Source organism: Protomyctophum bolini, assembly GCF_963924005.1.
Source record: "Protomyctophum bolini genome assembly, chromosome: 10".
In the NCBI taxonomy this organism is placed as follows: Eukaryota; Metazoa; Chordata; class Actinopteri; order Myctophiformes; family Myctophidae; genus Protomyctophum; species Protomyctophum bolini.
The window spans coordinates 40,732,990-40,754,655 of NC_137871.1; the positions used below are offsets into that span (position 1 = coordinate 40,732,990).

Here is a 21,666-nt window from a genome sequence, read left to right on the forward strand (position 1 = left end):
CTCCAATAAACCTCTCCCTTACTTGCAGTCATTTACTGTCTGTCATTCCTCAATTACTAATTCCGTCGAGGGGTCTTCCTCTCTGTCCCTCTATCCCAGACAGAATGCACGGTCTAGCCGGGCCAGCTGAGCTTAGCCAGTAGGAAAAGGAAAGCTGGCCAGAGGCAGGCCAAAGTACTGCCCGGGACTGGATTTGATTGAGCCTAAACCCTCCTCCTTTCAGTGTACCTAATAAAAAAAAAGTGGTGCACAAAGAAGCTCTGTGCACTTGGGCAGTGAGTGTCTGAATATTAGCATCTCTGGGCTTTGGTGAAGTCAATAGAAAAACAAAAAAAAGCTGGTGGACTTGAAATCTGACAGCCTTTCATATATGATAGAACGCTCTCAGGTTTGTGTGTGAGTGACCGAGCGTGCGTTAGCTTTTCTCAATCAATGCTTTTCTAAAGCCAAAGGCTCCGGCACAGGGTTAATAGTGAAGTAGTGGATTGTCCTCTACTCTCATTTAGCATCACAATGGTGTGCATTAACATTCTCAGAGCTACGTACCATCACTGTGGGCCAAACAGGCTCTGGTGGATTCCCCTGATCAAGGTCTCTAGGGAATATTACTAAAGTACTGCAGGTGTTTGTGGATCATGCCATGAAATTTTAGGATTTATGTCTTGGTATATCCTTGTTTCTTATATGCACTGTAAATTCCGGTGCGATCATTTACTGTATATACATTCTGATCAAGTGGACCCTTGTGTGAGAGACAAACATTTTTAGACTCTGAGGTACAGTAATTGAACACCCCAGATTTGACCGTGTACAACATTTGGAACGGAATTGAAAGTCTATGAAACATAATTTTATATGAAAGCTCATGTATGCATTGTGTATGAAAGTGCATGAGTAATGATGTGTGTCAGGGTGCGAGTATCACCTTGTATGCAATTTCCTCTGTGTGGACATGCATAAATTGTTAAAATGCATGCATGCATGCGTGCGTGTGCGTCTGCATAGAGCATTATTCCTATGCCCATGAGGGGGTCAATAGCCTGTCAAAACACCCCAAGCCATGGTAGTGGACACCACTGTCTGCCCAGCCAGACAAGTTTATTAGTTTGTCCTAAAAATACACCCCCACACCCTGGACCCCTCTCACCCCCATCCCGCCCCCCAGGGGCCCCATGGTATGAGCCATTGCTAGCATCCACCAAACACTGCTGGCTCAGCTAGAGGCAGTGGAGAGAGTCTCCACGCAGACAAACATTTGGGGATATTAAACTGTCAGTGATATTTGCAGTGATCATACATTCAAATATTGACATCAAATGTAAGGAGCCTTGTTGTTTTTTTTTTGTTTTTTTTTTAGTCTCACAAATCAGTAATCCTTTTTCACCTCCTAATGATTGGTTGACACTTTTGTGCCTAAAAGCCTAAGTGTAACCCAGGTTTTGAGTACAAGGATTAGCAAGATTGACGCTTGACTGTAGCTTGCCGGCACTTTATATTCTGATAAACCCAAGAGATTTGCAAGGTATCTCTGTACTGTGTATACTTAATTTGTGGCTGAGGACTATTTGTGGAGGATTATGTAAATATTGTTCATAGATTGAAGTTGTAAAAGATGGAGGTGGTTTATTTTGAGGGCTCATAGACTTTGATTTAATATGCTGAGCATACATCCTGGGTTTATTTTCAAAAGGCTCTCAAGACAGCTTAAACACCCCCCATTAAAATGTGTGATACACTGTATGAATATGAAAATAATTAAACTGACCTTTTGTGATAAAAAAAAAAGAAAGTCCATGTTTCCACCAGTCCTGAGCAATTTCTAAAATTGACGTGAAAATGTCTCGTGTAATTTCCCGTCATCTTCTGTATTTTCAGTCACTGAGCAACACAGAAAAGCCCCATTCATCGCCATCCCTCATCCCCAACTGTAGGAAAAACCCATTTTGATTTCCAGTCATTTGGAATTTCCTCTTTCCCTGATGTTTTGTCAGACATCAAAGTCCATCGGCTGGTAATGACGAACAGATTAGCTCATTTGGGAACACCTGATCACTTTGATACTTTGTGTGTGTGTGTGTGTGTGTGTGTGTGTGTGTGTGTGTGTGCGCGCGTGCGTGCATTAATATGTTCCGAGTGTGCCTGTATGTTGATGTTTTTTTCACGCACGTGCGTGTGTGTGTGTGTGTGTAGGTATGTAAGTTTCATAGCCCTGGCTGTTTCACGTTACAGGAAAGACATTGTCTGCAGGCCCCGGCGGTTTAAACAACTGGCACAAGCATGTAAGGCCTAAATTGCGATGCGAGGGGCGTGCGTTTTGCTCTTTGACACGTAATGACAGATAGTTTCACTACAACCGTGCCAAAGTAAATACAGCCCCTACACCAAGGAGGCTGAATGATTCGGCCCATGCCAAGATGATCCCTCTGGTCTTACAGGCCTAATAGTACCTCCCACTACGGCGTGGTACTTTTACAGTCCTCCTATGTATACCAATCCATGGGATTCGTGTTTTCTGCAGATGATCGAGGACAGAAAGGAAGCTGTCTCCACAGATGACAGACTTATATCTTTTGGGCCGCAGAGTTGAAGTTGAAACGGTTCACATCCATCCATGCCTCGGCTGACTGAGTCTGGCCTCTGTGAAGACCACAGCTATCTCGCCTTGAGGATTTATCTTGGCACGTGAACATGATGTGCAGTACATTTTGTTAAACGCCGAACACAACAATGTTTATTATTCAAAGCTAATATTATGGACGACGGCGATAAAAGAAAAACATCCCCCTGTAAAACTTTAATCAACTTGGCTGCTTACATTTTAATGTATATTACAGATAATCAAATCAAACATTAAAATTATGTTTATGTTTTTTGCACCACTACATGTTTGTGTAGCTAAGGTTGTGACTAGGAGCGTACATCTGGTTCAATTATTAATTTATTTTGTGATATCCAAACAGCAAGAGGTTGCAATATTTCATCAGTGGGAACAACGTTCCCAACAGCTTCCTACAGTCGATCAACGTGCTATATCAGAGCTGTGCAGGATTGTTGGCTCAAAAGAATGATGTCAGAGACTGGAGAAATTCTGCTATGCCCAACTGCACCAAAACACATAAGCTCTTAGTTGAGCATTAAAAGGGGAATGTCAGCACGGCTCCAAGTGGAGTTGTTTTCCAGTGTAAGGGATACTACTGTCCTATTAGTTCACAGGTACTTCCTCTGCCCTGCCTGGGGCGTATAGGCCTTCAACTCTAGTGGAAATCCAAACATTGGGCCATTTTAGTTACGGAAGACCAGCCTGTTTGGTCTGCGGTGATCGAACCCATCCTGTCTCTGTTTACACAACAGGGCTGTTTGTGTTGGGGCTGGTTTTGTGTTGCATTGTGTCCGTTGGAGTGTTGCAAAGGGCAGCGATGATGGCCGTGCCTTCAGGGATGGCTCGCCTCCATTGATGAGCCCTTATCTCTGTACTGCATCGCCTGTTCAAGTCCTTGTTGTCCGCAATGACCTGAAGAGTCAATCCACACAGTAGAAACTCAGTTGCGCGTGTGTGTGTGTGTGTGTGTGTGTGTGTGTGTGTGTGTGTGTGTGTGTGTGTGTGTGTGTGTGTGTGTGTGTGTGTGTGTGTGTGTGTGTGTGTGTGTGTGTGTGTGTGTGTGTGTGTGTGTGTGTGTGTGTGTGTGTGTGGGTGGGTGCGCGTATCAGGCGGACGCGATGTTCAGTTCGGGCATCTTCTGGACGGGCCTGGTCTTCATCCCAATCACCTCGCTGGTCTTTGACGTGGCCTACAAAGTGTGAGTCTCATCTCCCCCATCTGCTCATCATCACCCCCCACCCACCCACACACATACACACACACAACTCTCCACAGGGAGTAACCTGACAAAATCTATCTCACTGCAGGACTCCCCCTCAGAGTCTCTGAACTTCCCACGAATGCTAATATTAACCATTTGTTAGTACAACCAGAGGTGATTATTGACTACATTGTTATTTAAAGCTTGGTACTGTAGTACTTCTCATTTGCTGTGTTCACACGGGCAGATGAAAAAGATCACAGCATAATTTGTCGCTTTGTATATCTGTTGCTCACACGCTCGTTGTTGTTGACGTCTTCAAGCGTGCGTCCGTATAGTGTCATTGCCGCTACAGTTGTAGCTTTGCATCTGGAAGTTGAACTCAGCTCAGCTTCAATTTCTAGCTTTGTAGCTTTTGCAGCAGCTACAAACATCGGATGCTTCATGGTACTGGCTTCCATCGAAAATGAATGGTAAACTGTATCTTTGCATCTGCCCGTGTGAACGCAGCAATTCTCTGCCTGGACCCAAGAAAGAAAAGAAAATAAGGTCCACACAATGAGTAGATGCTCCACTTTGTTGAAAAGTGCACTAATTTTCGAACTAAAAATGAAAGGGACATTTTTGTCGCCATTTGTCACAATATCGATATCGAGGTATTTGGTCAAACATGTTGTGATATTTGATGCCATTCAAATCACCCAGCCCTACTGTGAGAATGTCACAACCACTGATACTCATTGATAGACATTCTGTGACAGGAATCTTGGGTTTGTGTTTATTAGACAGAATAATATATATTTTTTAAATCACACCCAGTGTGAAGTCAGTGGGACCTTTGATGCAGGGGTTAATATAGACAAGGAGATGAGGTAATGAGTTGACACAGTAACCATAGACACACAGTAACCACAGTAACCGCCATGCTGAAATAGACTAGACTAATGGATGCTAAACACAACAGTCAAGTGTTGGAGCGACTAGCACCGCTCAAAGAAACAATATATATCTGATCTATTTGGACATGATCTTTTATCTACAGGATCAAGAAGGTGTGTTTCAAGACCTTGGTGGATGAGGTTCAAGAGCTGGAAGCCTTATCCAAAGATCCTGGAGCGGTCGTGCACGGCAAGAGGTACATGGCCACATGCACACTACACTGTACAAGAGGTACATGGCCACATGCACAATACACTGTACAAGAGGTACATGGCCACATGCACAATACACTGTACAAGAGGTACATGGCCACATGCACAATACACTGTACAATCCTAAGGGTTCATTTGAGACCTTTTAACACTGAGGATTTAGCTTTCGCGCTTCTCTCTTTTTCTGCACTCCTCTGACCCTGATTTACATCTCTAGTTCTCTTTCATTCTCTCCCAAATGTTCTCCAATTGCACTAATATGCCATGGTAAAAATGACCGTGGCATTTACCGAAACTCTGATTTCACTACTCCTGGCCGACAGTATTTCAGAGAGAGAGAGAGAGAGACACGCAGAGTAAAACCAGACGCAGAAACCTTGTATCTCCCAGTTTCAAATGTGTATGTTTTCCATATATGAATGCCGTGCTACGTACGTACATCAAACAAGAGTGTCGCAAATAGCACATTTACAAGCACACAACGCCTCGCGGCATGTGTGATATTTCCACCCGACAGCGGCGCTGTACTGTATCTCGGACATCACCAGGTCTGAAGCCACTCCCTGGCTCTCCTGTGGGCCTGTGCACTGGTCTGAAGCCACTCCCTGGCTCTCCTGTGGGCCTGTGCACTGGTCTGAAGCCACTCCCTGGCTCTCCTGTGGGCCTGTGCACTGGTCTGAAGCCACTCCCTGGCTCTCCTGTGGGCCTGTGCACTGGTCTGAAGCCACTCCCTGGCTCTCCTGTGGGCCTGTGCACTGGTCTGAAGCCACTCCCTGGCTCTCCTGTGGGCCTGTGCACTGGTCTGAAGCCACTCCCTGGCTCTCCTGTGGGCCTGTGCACTGGTCTGAAGCCACTCCCTGGCTCTCCTGTGGGCCTGTGCACTGGTCTGAAGCCACTCCCTGGCTCTCCTGTGGGCCTGTGCACTGGTCTGAAGCCACTCCCTGGCTCTCCTGTGGGCCTGCAGTGCACTGCATGCAGGGCTTTAGAATGGAGCCAATCAGTGTGAAATCTCCTGCCAACTGAAAGCTGATCTCTTTGCCTGGACTCTGTCCCAGACCCATGCAGACCAGGACCTCTAGCCCTGGCACGCACACACACATACAGTATATACTGATATTGTGTGTGTGTGTGTGTGTGTGTGTGTGTGTGTGTGTGTGTGTGTGTGTGTGTGTGTGTGTGTGTGTGTGTGTGTGTGTGTGTGTCAGTCACGCGCACAGGGTTATTGCCCCCTCCCTGGTGCGTCTTCAGAGCTGTGTCTCACCCAGCAGGTGAACCAGTTGTCAGGTCCATCTGCTCGGGTGGAGCAGTAGCTTGACATATGGGTCATTAAGTCTGCCCGCAGCGCTCAGCACGATACTAACACACTCTGTGTGTGTGTGTGTGTGTGTGTGTGTGTGTGTGTGTGTGTGTGTTTCCAGTTTGACGGAGAGGGCCCAACTTCTGAAGAATGTCTTTAAGAAGAGCACGGTCAGCCTGTACCGGTCCGACTCCATGCAGCAGAACCTGCTACGTGAGTCCTGCTGTCTCCTAACATACTGTCTAGACGTGTGTCTGTCTATCCTCTGGGTGTATTCCTTCTTGTTCTATCTCTGTCTTTTCTCTCAAAACGTTCTGCCTTTCTTCATCCTCTTCTTTTGCCGTCTCTCTTTTTGTCTACTTATAAATGTATCCCTCTGTCTATCCGTTACTGTTTACATCGCTCTTACTATCTCACGTATGTGCGCGCGCACACACACACACAAACACACACACACACACACACACACGTCGTACTACCTTCCCCAAAGGCACCTCGCGGCCAAGGCGTCACACAGTTTAGATGCTATCCCAGAGAAGAGGAAAGAGAACAAAAAATCCAGATAATTTGTCTGCTTTCAATGCGGGGGAGACCGCATGTGTGTCATTATCCCTGTTCCGACGCGTATAGCTCCATGGACCCTAGAGGAGGACCCTCCTCGGTCCTAGAGTGGCGCTAACCTGGAGTCTGTTCCACATTAGCCTGAGGCCGGAAATCCACATCCATAATGCTGTCTTAAAACTCATTAAGTGTACTAAAACAGACCCACAGCTCCCTGCTTGTGTACTAGCAGCTGCTAACGGTCCCTGGCTCTGCCCGCTGCGCCGTCAGCCTGTCCTAAACACTGTGGATGAGGTAGTGTCCGTGTTCACTGGGCGACGAACAATGTTTCTATTTTTGTTTATTAATTTGTTATTAAAATATATATAGCAGGTCCCAACTCTCTTCGAGCTCGAGTATCAATCATAAAGATGAATGTCCTCCCTAGGGTTAATTTTGTTAGTTCTATGCTCCCACTGCCACCGCCAGCACAGTATTGGACTAAGATTCATTCTGCTATATCTAAATTTGTGTGGAATAGGAAACGCCCACGTCTCAAACTTTCCTTGTTACAGCGGGCCAGAGCTGATGGCGGTCTCTCGTTGCCTAACTTCAAATTATACTATTGGGCTTTCACTCTTCGCCCCCTTTTAAGATATTTCGACTCAACTATAAAAGTCTGTTGGCGAGAGCTTTGGGAGAGTTTGGTTCATCCTGTTGAATTGAGAGATCTGATCTATTCAAACATAACGAATAGTCAATGCAAAGTTTGCTTTGGGCCAATCATTTCTCAGTTAGTAACAGTATGGAGAGCGGCTGAAAAATTGCGCAAGATTGATTTGAAATGGAATTCGTTTTCCCCAGTGTTCAACAATGATTGTTTGCTTTTGGACAATCGTCCTATTCGTTTTCCCAGATGGAGTTCCAAGGGGATTCATACTTTATGTGATTTATTTGATGTCAATGGTCCAGAATTTGACCTTTGACCTTTCTAGATATCATCTATATGGAATTGTCAACAGCAAGATTGCACGGAGCGAAAGAAGTAAACATTGATATCTGGTCTGATATTGCAGATAAGGACATGATTTAGTCATTATTTATTTATTTTTCCCTATTGCACAGTGGTAGGAGTCCTGACATTTTGTGACATCTTTGGTCCCGGGGGGGAGGGGTGGGTGGGATTGTCTGTTTGTTTTTGTGTTCCTTTCTTTTGCTGTTATGTGTTATTTTTATGTGTTTGTGTTTTGTTTTCTTTATTTTATTTCATTCATGATGTTAACATGATTAACGTGATTTTTTGTCTTAAATAAAAAACAATTGATAACAAAATATATATATATATATATATATATAGCAGCATTAAAAATGCACCCATGGGTCAAGGCTCTTGTTTCCTGCCAAATCATGGCTGTAAATTCACCCATCTGGCACTCTGGCTAAACGTTGTTGTTGCAGTTCCAGTGCTGCCAGCAATACATGATTTTAGTGTAATGCGTCCGTCCGACCGACCGTGCGTGTTTGCGTGTGTTTCTCTTGTCTTTTTGTTCTGTTCATTCTGCTCCTTTGTCTGATCGTTTTCTTTTTTTTTTTTTTTTGTCTCATAGGTGGAGATGAGATCATTATTGTGTGACTTCTTTCCTTGTCTTTTCACCCATAGAGACTATATATATAGTGCTGTAGCGTTAGCCACTGATAGAAATCTCTTCTCCTGTAGATATTTGTGTTTCAAAGCTACTGATTTCCTGTCCTTCCCTCGTGTGCCGTGTGGGTAGAGTTGTTTCGTAGAGCCCCGATAACGATTGATCCAATGTTGCTTTGCGATGTTATTCCCTCATACAATGCACTCCATCCAGCGGGGCCTTTTGAACGCGCCTGTTGGCCTCCAGGTACTGACTGAGTCATTTGACACCTGAAGGTGAGTCAGGGGTCAAAGGTTAGGATGCTATATACTAGGCCCGGGTTCTGGCTTTAGAATTGCAGAAAGCATTACAGGATTGGCCACAGGGCTCACCCAGTACAGATGATAAGGGAGCTTAAATGTATATTTAGTTTTTTTTTAAATATATATATATACTTTTTATCATTCTGACATTCATATTTACTTTTGTATTATTTATAACCATTTATGTCTATTGTTTTGCTGTAGTTTGACGTTTGCTTTGTCTATTGTCCATTACGTGGTTTTGGTTTACATTCTCTGACCCCAGATCAGCCGTTATAACTCTCCTGTGCTGAGTAGCTTCTGACTGGCATTCTCCCTTTTCCCAGATGGCTACGCCTTCTCTCAGGATGAGAACGGCGTGGTGTCTCAGTCGGAGGTCGTCAGAGCCTACGATACCACCAAGCAGAGGACCAATGATTGGTGAGGCCTCTTTGGCCAGGCCGGCCTATCAGGAGCCACAATAGCCATTGCCAAAGGCGGTTTGAAGCGAATCCGGGGGGGAACCCTGGTGCGAGTCCATGCCCCTCCCCACCCACCTTCCCACCAGTGTGAGGGGATTTTTGGACATGACAATGAAATGGACAGCAGAGAGGGAGATATTGTACGGTAATGTACTTCTTCAAAAAGGGAAAAAAAAACAAGGAGAAAAGTGTTGAACAAGTATTTCACTATGCTGTAGTTGTGTGTCCAGCAGACGTGATGAGCACTGTGCTTGCATTTTTACGCATAAATCTGTGGTCTGAAGTTCCTCACTGTTCTCGTTCAGTCTGTCGGGAGTCGGTTGTGTGTTTTAAAGAAATTATTTATTTAAATTCTGAGCCAAAAGAGTTGTTCAATCACTTTATCAAATCAAACCCTTAGCTGTAACCCGTACTGTATATGTACTATACTAAAAAAGAAATTAAGACGCCAGACGATTAGTTCCTAAATGATTGTTATTGTATTAGAACTTAGAGTTGATTGCCAAAGAGCAGTCGTATATACAATCTCTTCCAAGACACTGTTGAAATCTAAAAAGGAAATTTAAGAAATAATGTACTCGCACTCCTGCGTTTATTCCAGAAAACTGAATGGACCACTTCAGACCATACATGTTGATGTTTTGTTCTTCGTTTTTGTTTTGCACTCAAGGAAAAGTCTACTGTATAATAAGGCCTTACATTTATTTATGCCTTCAGCCATAGTTTTCATTTTCATTTACATGTCCTTTTTATTTATTCTAAAAGAACACAAACAAACAACGTATGTAGATATCGTGCCTGATTTCGCTTCATGGTTTTTGCCTCGTAAAAAAAGAAACTTAGTCCAGCTTCCCTCCATTTTCTACAGCGGTTCAATTGCTCTCCACAAATAATTGCATTCCACACATTGCTTGACTGCGACTATCACAATGGTGCCTATGTAGACCTTTTCCCTATTAGAAAACAGATAGCCAAGAGTAGTTTAGCCAGCTAGAATAGAACAGTGCTCCTCACACCTATCGAGAAGACGTCGTTCCCTAACCACCACCACCACATTATTGTACAATGTGAGACATACACGGTGTCCTATTATGGCACAGGTAAAAACAAGGTTTCTTGGTTTTAGTGGGGGAGGAGCAGAGTGTTGACCACCTTGTTCGAACGTCTGTATGCTTAAGAGTGGTGGCTTTTATTTCACAACTTTTTCCCCTTAAAATGGAGATTTTAACTTTCTAACATAAGTGCCATTAGCTTAAGGGAGAGAGAGAAATATTAGCCAGGAAGCTCCACAACTCTATCGAATCTACTTTGTCTCTATAGTTATTTTGTGAATTTGTATTTTTATATTGGAGAGGTATGAATTTTGCATTGACCGGCTTTGTAATGAACTGTCGTCTGTAAGTTCTCTTTCTTTTTTTTCTTTTCTCTGATACACTGACAGAATGCTCAAAAGATAGAATGAGGAAACCGAGCTTTGTTAAATGTACTGTTATTGTAGTATTAATATTGTTATGGCTTTGTTTATTTATAATTGATTGATTACTTGTGTCTGCGTGATTGCTCTTTTTTCTCCCTATGGGAGATCTGTTGTGTGTGTGTGTGTGTGTGTGTGTGTGTGTGTGTGTGAGAGAGAGAGGGAGAGAGAGAGTGTGTGAGAGAGTGTATTGTAGTCTGCATGTGCATGTGTCTGAGAGTGTGTGTGTGTGTGTGTGTGTGTGTGTGTGTGTGTAACCTGTGGATAACTTATATGTATGCATTGCATGTGTGTCCTATATGTGAGACTGAGAGCTCTCAGCCCCTTAGTTCTCTTGTCGCTTTCTTTTTGTGTCTGAGTGCAGTGTGTATGGTAATACCTGCTCTAATGTGTGCAGTGTGTATGGTAATACCTGCTCTAATTAGTGCAGAGTGTATGGAAATACCTGCTCTAATTGTCTGTTTGCACGACTCCAGGTATAGCAAGCAACGGTGTACTACTGTGAGCTGATGCATGTCCCACTTCAGGGTGTTTGCGTATAATGTGTGGTTGTGTGTGTATGGGTCTATTTGTGCGGGTGGGTGTGTAGCATACTTGTGTGTGTGTGTGCGTGTGTGTGTGTGTGTGTGTGTGTGTGTGCGTGTGTGCGCGCGCGCTCTGGAGGCTCTTGGCTCCTCCCATGCTCAGCTAGCTTTGACAGGTGCTGTTGCACTCAGTGTATCTGCTATAGTCTAGTTATTGGTTTTAATTGGAATATCATTTTTCTGGGTGTATTTGTTTTCAACTTGTGTTCTTCATGCAGTGTACCTCTACTTGACATAAAATTGTTTTCTCTTTTATGTTTATCTTGGTTCAGTGAGGATATTATTGATGAATTGATTTATGCTTTTTTTTTTATTATTATTATTATTAATGTAATTGATTGGTGTCATCTGCTGTCAGAACTTTCCAAAAATGCTGAATGTGGATCTCGTCGTTGTGGAAGGCTTGGACTGTTGCTTTTCTGGAACATACAACACATTGTCGTCTGTGAAAGTTGTGGGCTGCATGAATGGATAACTAAAACTGTTCTTTGGTTAAGTGTTATAATCGTACTACTTTGATTCTCCTTCAAGTGTTGGTCACTTTACAGAAGAAAAATGCACTTTTAATCTTTGATTTTGAGTATTTGTTACTTTTCACGTCATTTTGTTCAAACGATTGTTCTGCATGTTGGGACTGCAAATTTTAAGTGTCGTCTTCTACTGCCATGAAGGACTACTGAAATAAACTTTACAAACAAATAAGACGCTATGTTGTCATTATACAAACCCCCTCACCCCACCACTCCCACATTACAAATCATGTGCATGAAATATATTTTGCTAGCCACTCCTATTACGTGACTTTGTGTGTGTTTGTCTATGTGTGTGTAGGAGCACAGAAGTACCACGCCAATACCGCTGGATGGCACTGTTGAGCAGCGACATACACACACACAGGCAGGCCAGGGAGGAAGGCAGTACTGTACAGCAGGTGTTCCCAAACTTTTTCGGACCAGGTACCCCTTTTGGGGTAGATATTTTTCCAGGTACCCCCTCATCCTCACAACACGGATAACAATATATTTACAACCACAAGCAGTGTTTCCTGCAGGAAAAAGCTTTGGCATGGTGCTGGGCACAGGCCGCAATTTTGATTAATTAATTAGATTAATTAATTAAGATTAATACATTAAGATTAATTTGTATTATTGCTCTTGTATTGCTATTGGAGACACTGGGGGGACACTGGGGGACACTGGGCAGGCACTGAGGAGGCACTGGGGAGACACTGGGGAGGCACTCAGGGGCACACTGGGGAGGCACTGGGAAGGCACTCGGGGGGCACACTGGGGAGGCACTCAGGGGGACACTGGGGAGGCACTCAAGGGGACACTGTCTAAATGTATACGTCTAAATGTAGACGTCTTCTCTTATGGGGGTCCCTGGCATATCTTTTCAAATGGGGGTCCACGGGCTATAGCCCATGTTTTTTGAAATTTTGAAAAAAAAAGTTAGCCTCGTTTCTCATCATTTTGGACCGTGGGCTATAGCCCATATCGTACGGCATACTATAGCGCGCCGTTTTTCATCATTTTTGAGGATTTGAAAAAAATGAAAATAACGATGGGTTATAGCCCATGTTTTTTGAAATTTTGAAAAAAAAAGTTAGCCTCGTTTCTCATCATTTTGGACCATGGGCTATAGCCCATATCGTACGGCATACTATGGCACACCGTTTTTCATCATTTTTCATCATAAATGTAGACGTCTAAATGTGTACGTCTTCTCTTATGGGGGTCCCTGGCATATCTTTTCAAATGGGGGTCCATGGGCTAAGTAGTGTCAATTTGGGGGTCCTTGACATGAAAAAGTTTGGGAACCACTGCTTTAAACACTTTAGCACTTTATGAACATGAACAAAATAGATGGGTCCCCCCTGGAACTCCCTCAGGTACCCCTGGGGGTCCCCGGACCCCACTTTGGGAACCACTGCTGTACAGTATAGTACCAGTGCAGCACCACTCACTTCAGGTGGGTCTGGTTTTTGTTACTGTATAATTTGACAGCAATGCAGGTGAAATCTTAAAACTGCTCCATATCCACACTTTTCCTGGGCTGTGTGTGCTCCAGTTCCTGTTGATTTCATTGGATATCATTGGTCATCTGACCAGTTTCATTGGATCAAATCGACAGGAACTGGAGCACACACAGCCCAGGAAAAGTGTGGATACGGGAGAAGTGTAAACACTTAAACCCTCTATATTTTTAGTCAACGTGACCTTGGTTGAGCCGTCATCGTGAGCTTGTAGATCTGTAGTTCCGAAAACTGCCCCCGTAGAACAGGGCCAAATTAGCCATTAGGCCCTTTGCTATCAGGGGCCCTTCAAGGAAACGGGACTGCACAGTATTGAGGCCCTGGCAAGGGCCCCTGGGACCCTTCATTGGCTGTTAGTTGTGATTTAAAATAAAACTCACTACGGGGGACCCCAAAACAAATACCGTCCCAGGGGCTCTCGTGGGGGTTAATCTGTCCCTGCCGTAGAATGGGTGTGCTAGGTTCAAGTAGTTAAAAAACTATCTTTAATAAATCTTTGCCGTCTCCCATGAAATCATGGGACTGTGTGTGGCAGCAAACAGGACATCCTCCACATGGAAACTAAACAGGAAAAGGCTGAAAAACATCAGTCCGCATGAAGGACAAACAAATGACCACATTTCAACACAATCACCATTTTGTGGCTGTCGGGCAGAAACCTTGTATCTCCATATTTAAACTTTTAATAAATGAATGCACTGCTTTGTCATACATCAATTACAACAGTGTCACAAATGAATGAAAACTGACAATCTACCAGCTCACAGTGCATCGACATGTGAGCTTGTAGACCGGCTATTTTCACTACTTTCAGAGGATTTTGAAAGTAAAAGTGGTTAAGTGAGTCAATGAAAACACAATGAAAAGTATTAACAAGACATAATACTTTTAAGAGTTGACTAAATAACTACATTAAGAGAACTCCAGTCAAACCCCTCAAACATGAGGGCATATGAGGTATGCGGTCAGCTGTATCATGGCTGGCTCAGGGAAGAGGACGCCCCTGCCTTGCATAGTCTCGTGGGAGGCAAATCTCAATGATTGGGCATGGGACACAAGCTAAGGCTTGATCACCCTTTAGCTGGCCACCTTTGATGAGGGTGTATAGTGTTTGAAGGCCGAAACACCCGCTGATTCAAAGGCACACTACTGAGGATGTGTCCCAAAATTGACATCATACCCTAGTTGAAATACACCTCCTAATGCCACTCTTAACATCAAGGTAATCTTTTTTAATATAAATTTTATCCCACAATTTTGTAACCCAGTTTTCTTTTTTCACCCAGTGCCAATTATCTAATGTAATCCTGGGCGCTACACTTCCTCTGCCAACCTGGGGGGCAGCGGACTGACCTCATGCCTCCTTCTATGCATGAGGAGTCCAAGCTGCTTCTTTTCACCTGACAGAGGGGAATTTCCCCGGCCGGACGTAGCGCGTGGAAGGGACACGTTATTCCGACCAGTTCCTTTCCCCTCCATCAGGCGCCCCGGCTGGCCAGGGGGAGGTAGTTTTAGAGACCAGGATTACGGCATGTTTTTGTGAGGGTACCTACCCTAGGGGACACGGGGAGAACATGCAAACTCCACACAGAAAGGCCCTATCGCCAACCCCTGCCTCGGGTATGGGCACTGATGACGCGGAGGAGGGAACACGCCGCCAGTGCCCACAGCGTCCCCAGCGGGAATCGAACCCAGGACCTTCCAGCTGTGAGGCGACAGCACTACCAACTGTGCCACCGTGCCCCTGACATCAAGGTAATCTCATGTGAGCCCACACCATCTATTGGCACAATGGACAGTCTTAACATCACGTCCCGTGTTTTATGATTCTGATTCACTGGAACACAGGCTTTTGTTTCAGTTTTCCAGAAAATGGTTTTAGACCTACAAGGTTTCCATCAGACAGCATTGTGGTAATGATGGTAGCCTACGTCTCAGGACAGCCAGGGTCAGCCGGCTTGCTGACTCTCCACTTCAATCCATATTACAATAATAGTGTCTCTGTTATTGAAGTTTATTACTTCATAAGTTGTATAATAATATACTGTAAATGTGATCCATATTAGAGTTGTTGCCCTGTCCATGGAGATATGTTCATACATTAGTGCTATTGATTTGAACACCCTTTATGTTTGTGTGTTGTTTGAAAAATATTGAACCAATGAAAGTATTAAAAAGCGCCATGGCCAAAACCTCCCAACTCCATTGGATCCTCAAACAGTCTGCCAAACCAGCTAACGCCACCTGTTTAGCCTGCATTTTTTCCTTAAATAAATAAATAAATACAAATAAATCAGCGCTATTGAACACCCTTTACATCTGTGTGTTGGTTAAAAACAAATATTGAACCAATGAAAATTAACATTTTGGAGTTCTCACGATAATAAAAATCTTTTTAAAGAAAGTCCTGGTAGACGGGTTTCTGAACTGCCCAAAGCAGTCCTATGATGAGACACAGACCAAGTAGAAAAATATTGTGCCATTTTATCATGAACATTCATGAGGACCAATTATATGAAGATAGGTTGAAAAGTTGTGAAGTGGTTCTTGAAGCAATTAAGGGCTGGTTCACATGGACAAAATCAACAATGAATCTCAATATTGATATTATGGTATTTTATCACGAAATGTATTAGAAATAGCAAAAACAGCAGATCTACAAGCTCACAAAACATCACGGTGACTTATGATGAGCTTGGTGATCTAGTTGATATTCATGATATTACAATATCCAAAATCTCAGCCGATATGGCGCCCTCCTTTATTTTGCCTACTAGCCAATCTGCCAAGCTGCTGTGTATGTAATCTTTGTATTTTTGACTCTCAATATATTACACGTGGGCTCTTTGGAGTATCCAAAAGACAATCATGACCTTTATGAACAATGAGTTATTAGACACATTAAATGAATATCAGTTTATTACAGTGGGGATTTGTATTCTTATTCCAATTTAGGGTAGTTGGGGCATATTGACTTCCAATGTAAATAAAAAAATCTCACATTCTAAAAGAAACACAGTTTGGGGAAATGTAATCCAGGTGTGTCAAAAAGAATAGGAATATTCTCAATCTTTTCTCCCCAAACTAAAACGTGTTGATGACAGAACTAGTTAACTCTGAAGAAATAATAAAACCAAGTGACATTTCCACAAGTCCCAACTTGTTGTGGCCACTGGAAGATAATAGTAGTACTCTCATTTATCAAAGAAAATGTGAGATTTGAACATAGACACTCAAGATATTGTGAATTGCACTCTATGACAGTCATGGTACAGCTATTGTAGCAAAAATACCCATGCAACCTGAATGTGGCGAGAGAGACAGACACAACTATATGGGACACTCATGAGTCAGTTACTGCCAAGTCTATTTCACACTCAGATAACTGCAGAACAGAGGGACCCTTTGTGAGAGTTTTGCTATACCTGTTGGTGCAATCCAAACCTCTATTTCTGGGGCGAGTTGTTTTTAACACTGTGACCATGCCATGCTCATTGAACACTGACAATGACAGATCTCAGCTCTGCATTCCTGCTGTGAAGTGTGGCACGAGAATGAGCGACAGGTAGGGAACCGTTGTGCTATACACACTCCGGTTTCCTGTTCCGAGATAACGATGGCAGCTTCTCTTCTTTTAAATTTTTAAATGTTTTGCTTAATCAGTAAATGGAACTTTATCCTTCATTGAATGATAGTGTCAGAGAAATAGCTAAAATAGCAGATCTACTGTAGGCTACATGTCATGTTGCGACAGAAGAGCATGTAAGTCTGCTATTTTGCTCTTTTTGAACATTTCATAACATGTTGCATGCCCCAAATAGGGATGCCAGATTGAAAGTGGTTAAAATGTGATTAACCCATTCTGACCTGAGATCAGATTCTTACGAGGTTTCCACTGGACACACACTGGTCTGATGAACCCATTCTGACCTGAGATCAGATTCTAGAAAAATGTCAGTCGTTCTTCGATTTTTCAAAAAATAGCAGACCTACAAGCTCGTATCGCGCCACTCGGTGGCGCGATATGAGCTTGTAGATCTGCTATTTTTCAATAGGTAAAGCATAACATGATGCTAACACCAAAATGGGTGCCCGGTCAGAATGGGTTAAAATGTGATTAAGATGCATTCATCATGGCAGACATTCATTGTGTTTTCTGTCGTTTGTGCTATTGTGGGTGCGCTAAGTTCTGTAGGCCTAGTTTGACCTGTAAACGTCCTTCATGGACCATCCTGTAGCTTCAAAAAGTAAGCTTAACTTATTGTACCAGTTACCCTTCTTTTAGAGGGCTTTGCGATTGTCAAAATACACATTTTAATCCTCTGGTGCCCGCCCCAATGGCCATCAAAATTATTTAAAACGCTCTGCACTGCTTCCAAATTAAGATGGCCCAGTCCAGGTCAACTGTTGTGAGAATAATCCAACATACAGTAAAAATCTTGGCACAAGGGTAGGTTATAATTGCAAGCTGCCACTTGCAAAGGCATGTAAAAGCAATATAACAAAGGACAGAGAACTTTGTCTACGATATGCATGAATATAAAAAGTGCATAAGACTCAAATCCACCATGTCCCCTAATAGTAAAGGGTAATTTTTATTATTTCATTATTAAACGATGACCTGTGCTGCAACTCAATGGGACAGTATACAGCCAAGCATATAGCGACCAATCAGGACAGCAATTGTCAATTTCACACTTCAGTTCAAGTCACATCTGCTTCTCTGTGATTCGGTCATAGCACTCCACATACAGTGAGTGTCTACATGACCAACCGTCCATTCCACAGGAACCACCGGATGAGTCCACCCTATCAGCTCTGGCCAAAGTCTGCAAAGCTCTTGGTGGTTGTGAAGGCCTCTGATTGCAGGGGGAAGAAGTACTGTTGAGGCAGGAGGAACGCTGCACCCTGGGAAGGATGAGAGTGCATGGAAGGAGGCAGCTGTGTGTGCGTATGGGTATGACTGGAGGTGCTCGGGTGCGGATGCGGGAAGCCTCCTCCCTGCATTCCAGAGGTGGCCGGGGATGTGTACGGAGGAGGCGGTGGAGGTGGTAGGGGCTGCGGGGCAGGGGTGGAGGCGGCCGACGAGATGCTGGCCGACACCAGGCAGCCATGCTGCTGCTGCTGGCCCTGGCCCGGACCGCCCAGGGAGAAACCACGCACGGAGCCGCCGCCGCCCGCCGAGCTGGAACTCGTGGTCGCCGTGCTGGACTGTCGCGACGGCGTGCGCAGGCTGGGGGGGGCCGTGGTGAGGATCATGGGGATGGTCTCTCCCTGACAGCTACGCAGCGAGAAGCGGATGGGCTGCTGGGTGGGCTGCTTGGGTCGGAGGCAGGTGCAACAGTACACGGCCACCAGGGAGCCCACCACCACGAACGCTACGAACATGCTACCCACCATCAGGAAGGGCACATAGATGGGCTCTGGGGGAAAGAGTTTACATGGGTAAGGAATGTGTGTAGCCTCAGTGAATGTGTCCTCTAATGCCTACATGCACAGCCTTCTAAACATTTGTGCTTTCCCCATTGCTCTTCAGGCACTATACAATGAAGTCAAGACAAAAGGTTGAGAAGCAGAGGACATACAAAAAAAGGTGAAATATACTTGATCAATGCAGCCTGCCATCTCTACCCATGATGATGTGTAACAATCTTGTAAGTTACACAAAACATTTGAAAGAAAATACTATGCACTACATCTAGGCCTATACAAATGTACTGTATCTTGAGATTTATCCTGTAACACTAAGGCGGTTCATATTAATCCCCTTTGCACCAATAGGCTAAACGAACTACTGTAACACAGAAGCTTGACTGCCTAAAAAAAAATCCCCGATTTAGATAAAGAGCTCTGATTACGTGTTAGAACGGCTGTTTTCTTTGCGGAGGGAAATTCATTTAAGTTTATTTATTTTCATAGGGGAAACTGCCAAGTCAATTTGAATGCTTATCCGTTCAGGACATTGAAAGAAAAACAGTAAAAGCTACAGGATAAAATACGACTACTATCTAAATATAAATAATGTAATGTATTAAAAAAATATTGATGGCTAATAAAATTGCATGGCACCAATGGGAATGAGTTTAATCTCATATAGCCTATTAAAATGGATTAGCCTATATAGGTAGGCTACTACGGTATAGGCCTATACTAAACTAGTTGTGTATAGGTAATTTAGCAAGCTATAGCTAGCCTATACAAAAGCCAGAGAGAAAGAGAAAGAAAGTTAACTTCTTTCTGTCTGTCTGTCTGTCTGTCTGTGTTATTGTTTTCTATAACAATGTAATGTAGGCTATATAGCCTACATTACATATTTTCGAAGGGATAGAGAAAAATTAATTTGTGAAACCACAATTGCGTTTCTTGGGTGTGCGAACATATCCAATTGTTTTCAAATGTGTATCCCAGGGCTATTTCATTGTACATTAGTGCAGTACACTTGTGTACTACACACATGCACAATGTCAGTGGAGGACATTCACCAGGTGTCGTCTGTCGACTAGCATCGGATCCACTTCGTTTCCTTTTTGTACGCTGATAACAATCCATCTAACCTGGGGTCAAATATAGACACAATAGCAACGCAAAAAAGCAGGTGCTATGCACACCTGGAATTAGATCGTGCTCGCCTTATTCCACTATAGCCTATATATATATATATATATATAAAAACTAAATTAAAATTATTATTATAATAAGCTATATAGCTAATGCATAAAACAATTGTTGCCATCTGAGCATCAGCACATGCAGCCCGCCTGCAGGGTATTTCTAGTATATCATTATTCATTTCTAATTTGTTTGACTATTATTATAGTCCTGCGTTAAGTTTGTTCGTTTTTGCGATATAGGCTATACACGTTTCTATAACTTCTCACATTCCCCAGATAAAGACGATGACTGCATGATCAAGTTGAGCGCCTTTTAACCACTTAAACCAACTATCCTTGTGAAACGGTCAAACGGATCATGAGTTGCAAGTTTGCAACATGTCCTGTCTGCTGCTTGATTGATTGATTGATACATTTCAAACGAAAGCACAAGTCAATGCAAAAACTTTGTGGACGAACCATGCACTAAACTTGTTTACAACAGGGTCCACCCTTTTCAATTCATCAGAATATTTAAAGACATACAAATATACCGGTAGGCTATACTTCTATAAAAACTTCACTGTGTGAACTTGTGTCCTAAATAGCAGATCTGCAAGCTCACAACAGCTCATCGCAATGACACGTTGTACAGACAGTGTGAGCTGAGGGGTGCTGCTGCTGATGCGATGATGGCGGGGTTCGAGTGCTAAACTTACGCGCTGTGAACTCCGTGTTGTCCATCTCTCTGTCGTTCGTGCAGGTTCCCTGGTCCAGTCGCGCGTCCACGGCCGCGCAGCAGTAGCGCAGCGCGCACGATCCGCAGCACACGGTGGCGTCCATGGTGTCAAAGTCCTCCGGACACTGGAAGCCTTCGTGGTAATTCCCATTGCTGTCCAGCCACCCGTGGCAGTACTCTCCCTGCGCGTCCGATATCCGTAGATTCCAGGTCAGATACCCGAACAACAGGCAGTTCAACAGGCGCACCATCCCGGCGTGCATTCAGTAGAACGAAGCCCCCTCTCACGGACCCCCAACCCCACTGTTCACCGCGTTTCCCCTAATACAGCCCCGGCTCCTCTATCAGCGGCTTACAAGAAAAACTCCTCATCGTTATTCGTTTAGTTTGGAAGAACCCCCGCACGGCTTGATCCAACAGCTATGTTTCATGATTCTTATAATTGCAGGCTTCCGAGTACCATTTATTTATCCCCATCCATTTAATTTATTTGGGCTATATCGTTACCCAAAACGATGTGCGGAGACTAGCCTAATCTACGCAGGCTTCAGTTAGTCCAAATTGAACGAGAGGTTCAGTTCAGACTCTTCAAAAGGCTGCGCGACCAAGTTTGTTGAAATAATTCAGGGAGCATCGCCAACGAAACAATCCTGGCGAAATGAAAGTGCAGACTGCAGCTCATGATAATCCACTATAAATGGAGTTGATCTCCGTGGAGAAGTTGAGTGTATGCGGACAGGCATCCATGCACGGTCCTCTCTGGTGTGCGTCCGCACCTCATTTGAAATCTGTTGCTTTTGTGAGTTGTGACTGACTCTCCGTAGGCGCGCACGCAGCCCATTGACCAGACGTGCGCATTCACGACACCATGCTGTTTTTATGTTATTAGCAGTAACCTCGCGTCAGCAGGCTTTCCACCCAATTAAGCAGATACTCATTTTCAACATCAGAAAGCCACTTTAAGACATGCAATGTAATATAATCATGGAAGCTTTCATATTATGTTTTCTTTCAGATAAGCTCATCTTTTCTTTAAAGAGACCCCCAAAT

At 43.8% G+C, this 21,666-nt stretch overlaps 2 protein-coding genes across 2 annotated transcripts in view; one reads left to right on the forward strand and one right to left on the reverse strand.

Annotated features, from left to right (window-relative positions):
- Positions 1–11,933, forward strand: part of atp8a1 (ATPase phospholipid transporting 8A1) — a 145,183-nt gene extending 133,250 nt beyond the window's left edge. The window contains exons 34-37 of the mRNA XM_080773825.1: positions 3,709–3,797; positions 4,843–4,935; positions 6,370–6,461; positions 9,060–11,933. Coding sequence (XP_080629951.1) covers positions 3,709–3,797; positions 4,843–4,935; positions 6,370–6,461; positions 9,060–9,157 — 372 coding nt within the window. The 3' untranslated portion in view covers positions 9,158–11,933. The remainder of the gene's footprint in view (positions 1–3,708; positions 3,798–4,842; positions 4,936–6,369; positions 6,462–9,059) is intronic.
- Positions 11,934–17,350: 5,417 nt separating this feature from the next.
- Positions 17,351–21,384, reverse strand: shisa3 (shisa family member 3). Its single transcript, XM_080773713.1, has 2 exons — positions 20,597–21,384; positions 17,351–18,710 (listed from the first exon to the last, which is right to left on the reverse strand). Exons 1-2 carry the CDS (start codon positions 20,877–20,879, stop codon positions 18,100–18,102), a joined length of 894 nt encoding a protein of 297 aa, XP_080629839.1. The 5' UTR covers positions 20,880–21,384; the 3' UTR covers positions 17,351–18,099.
- Between the last annotated feature and the right edge of the window lie 282 nt (positions 21,385–21,666).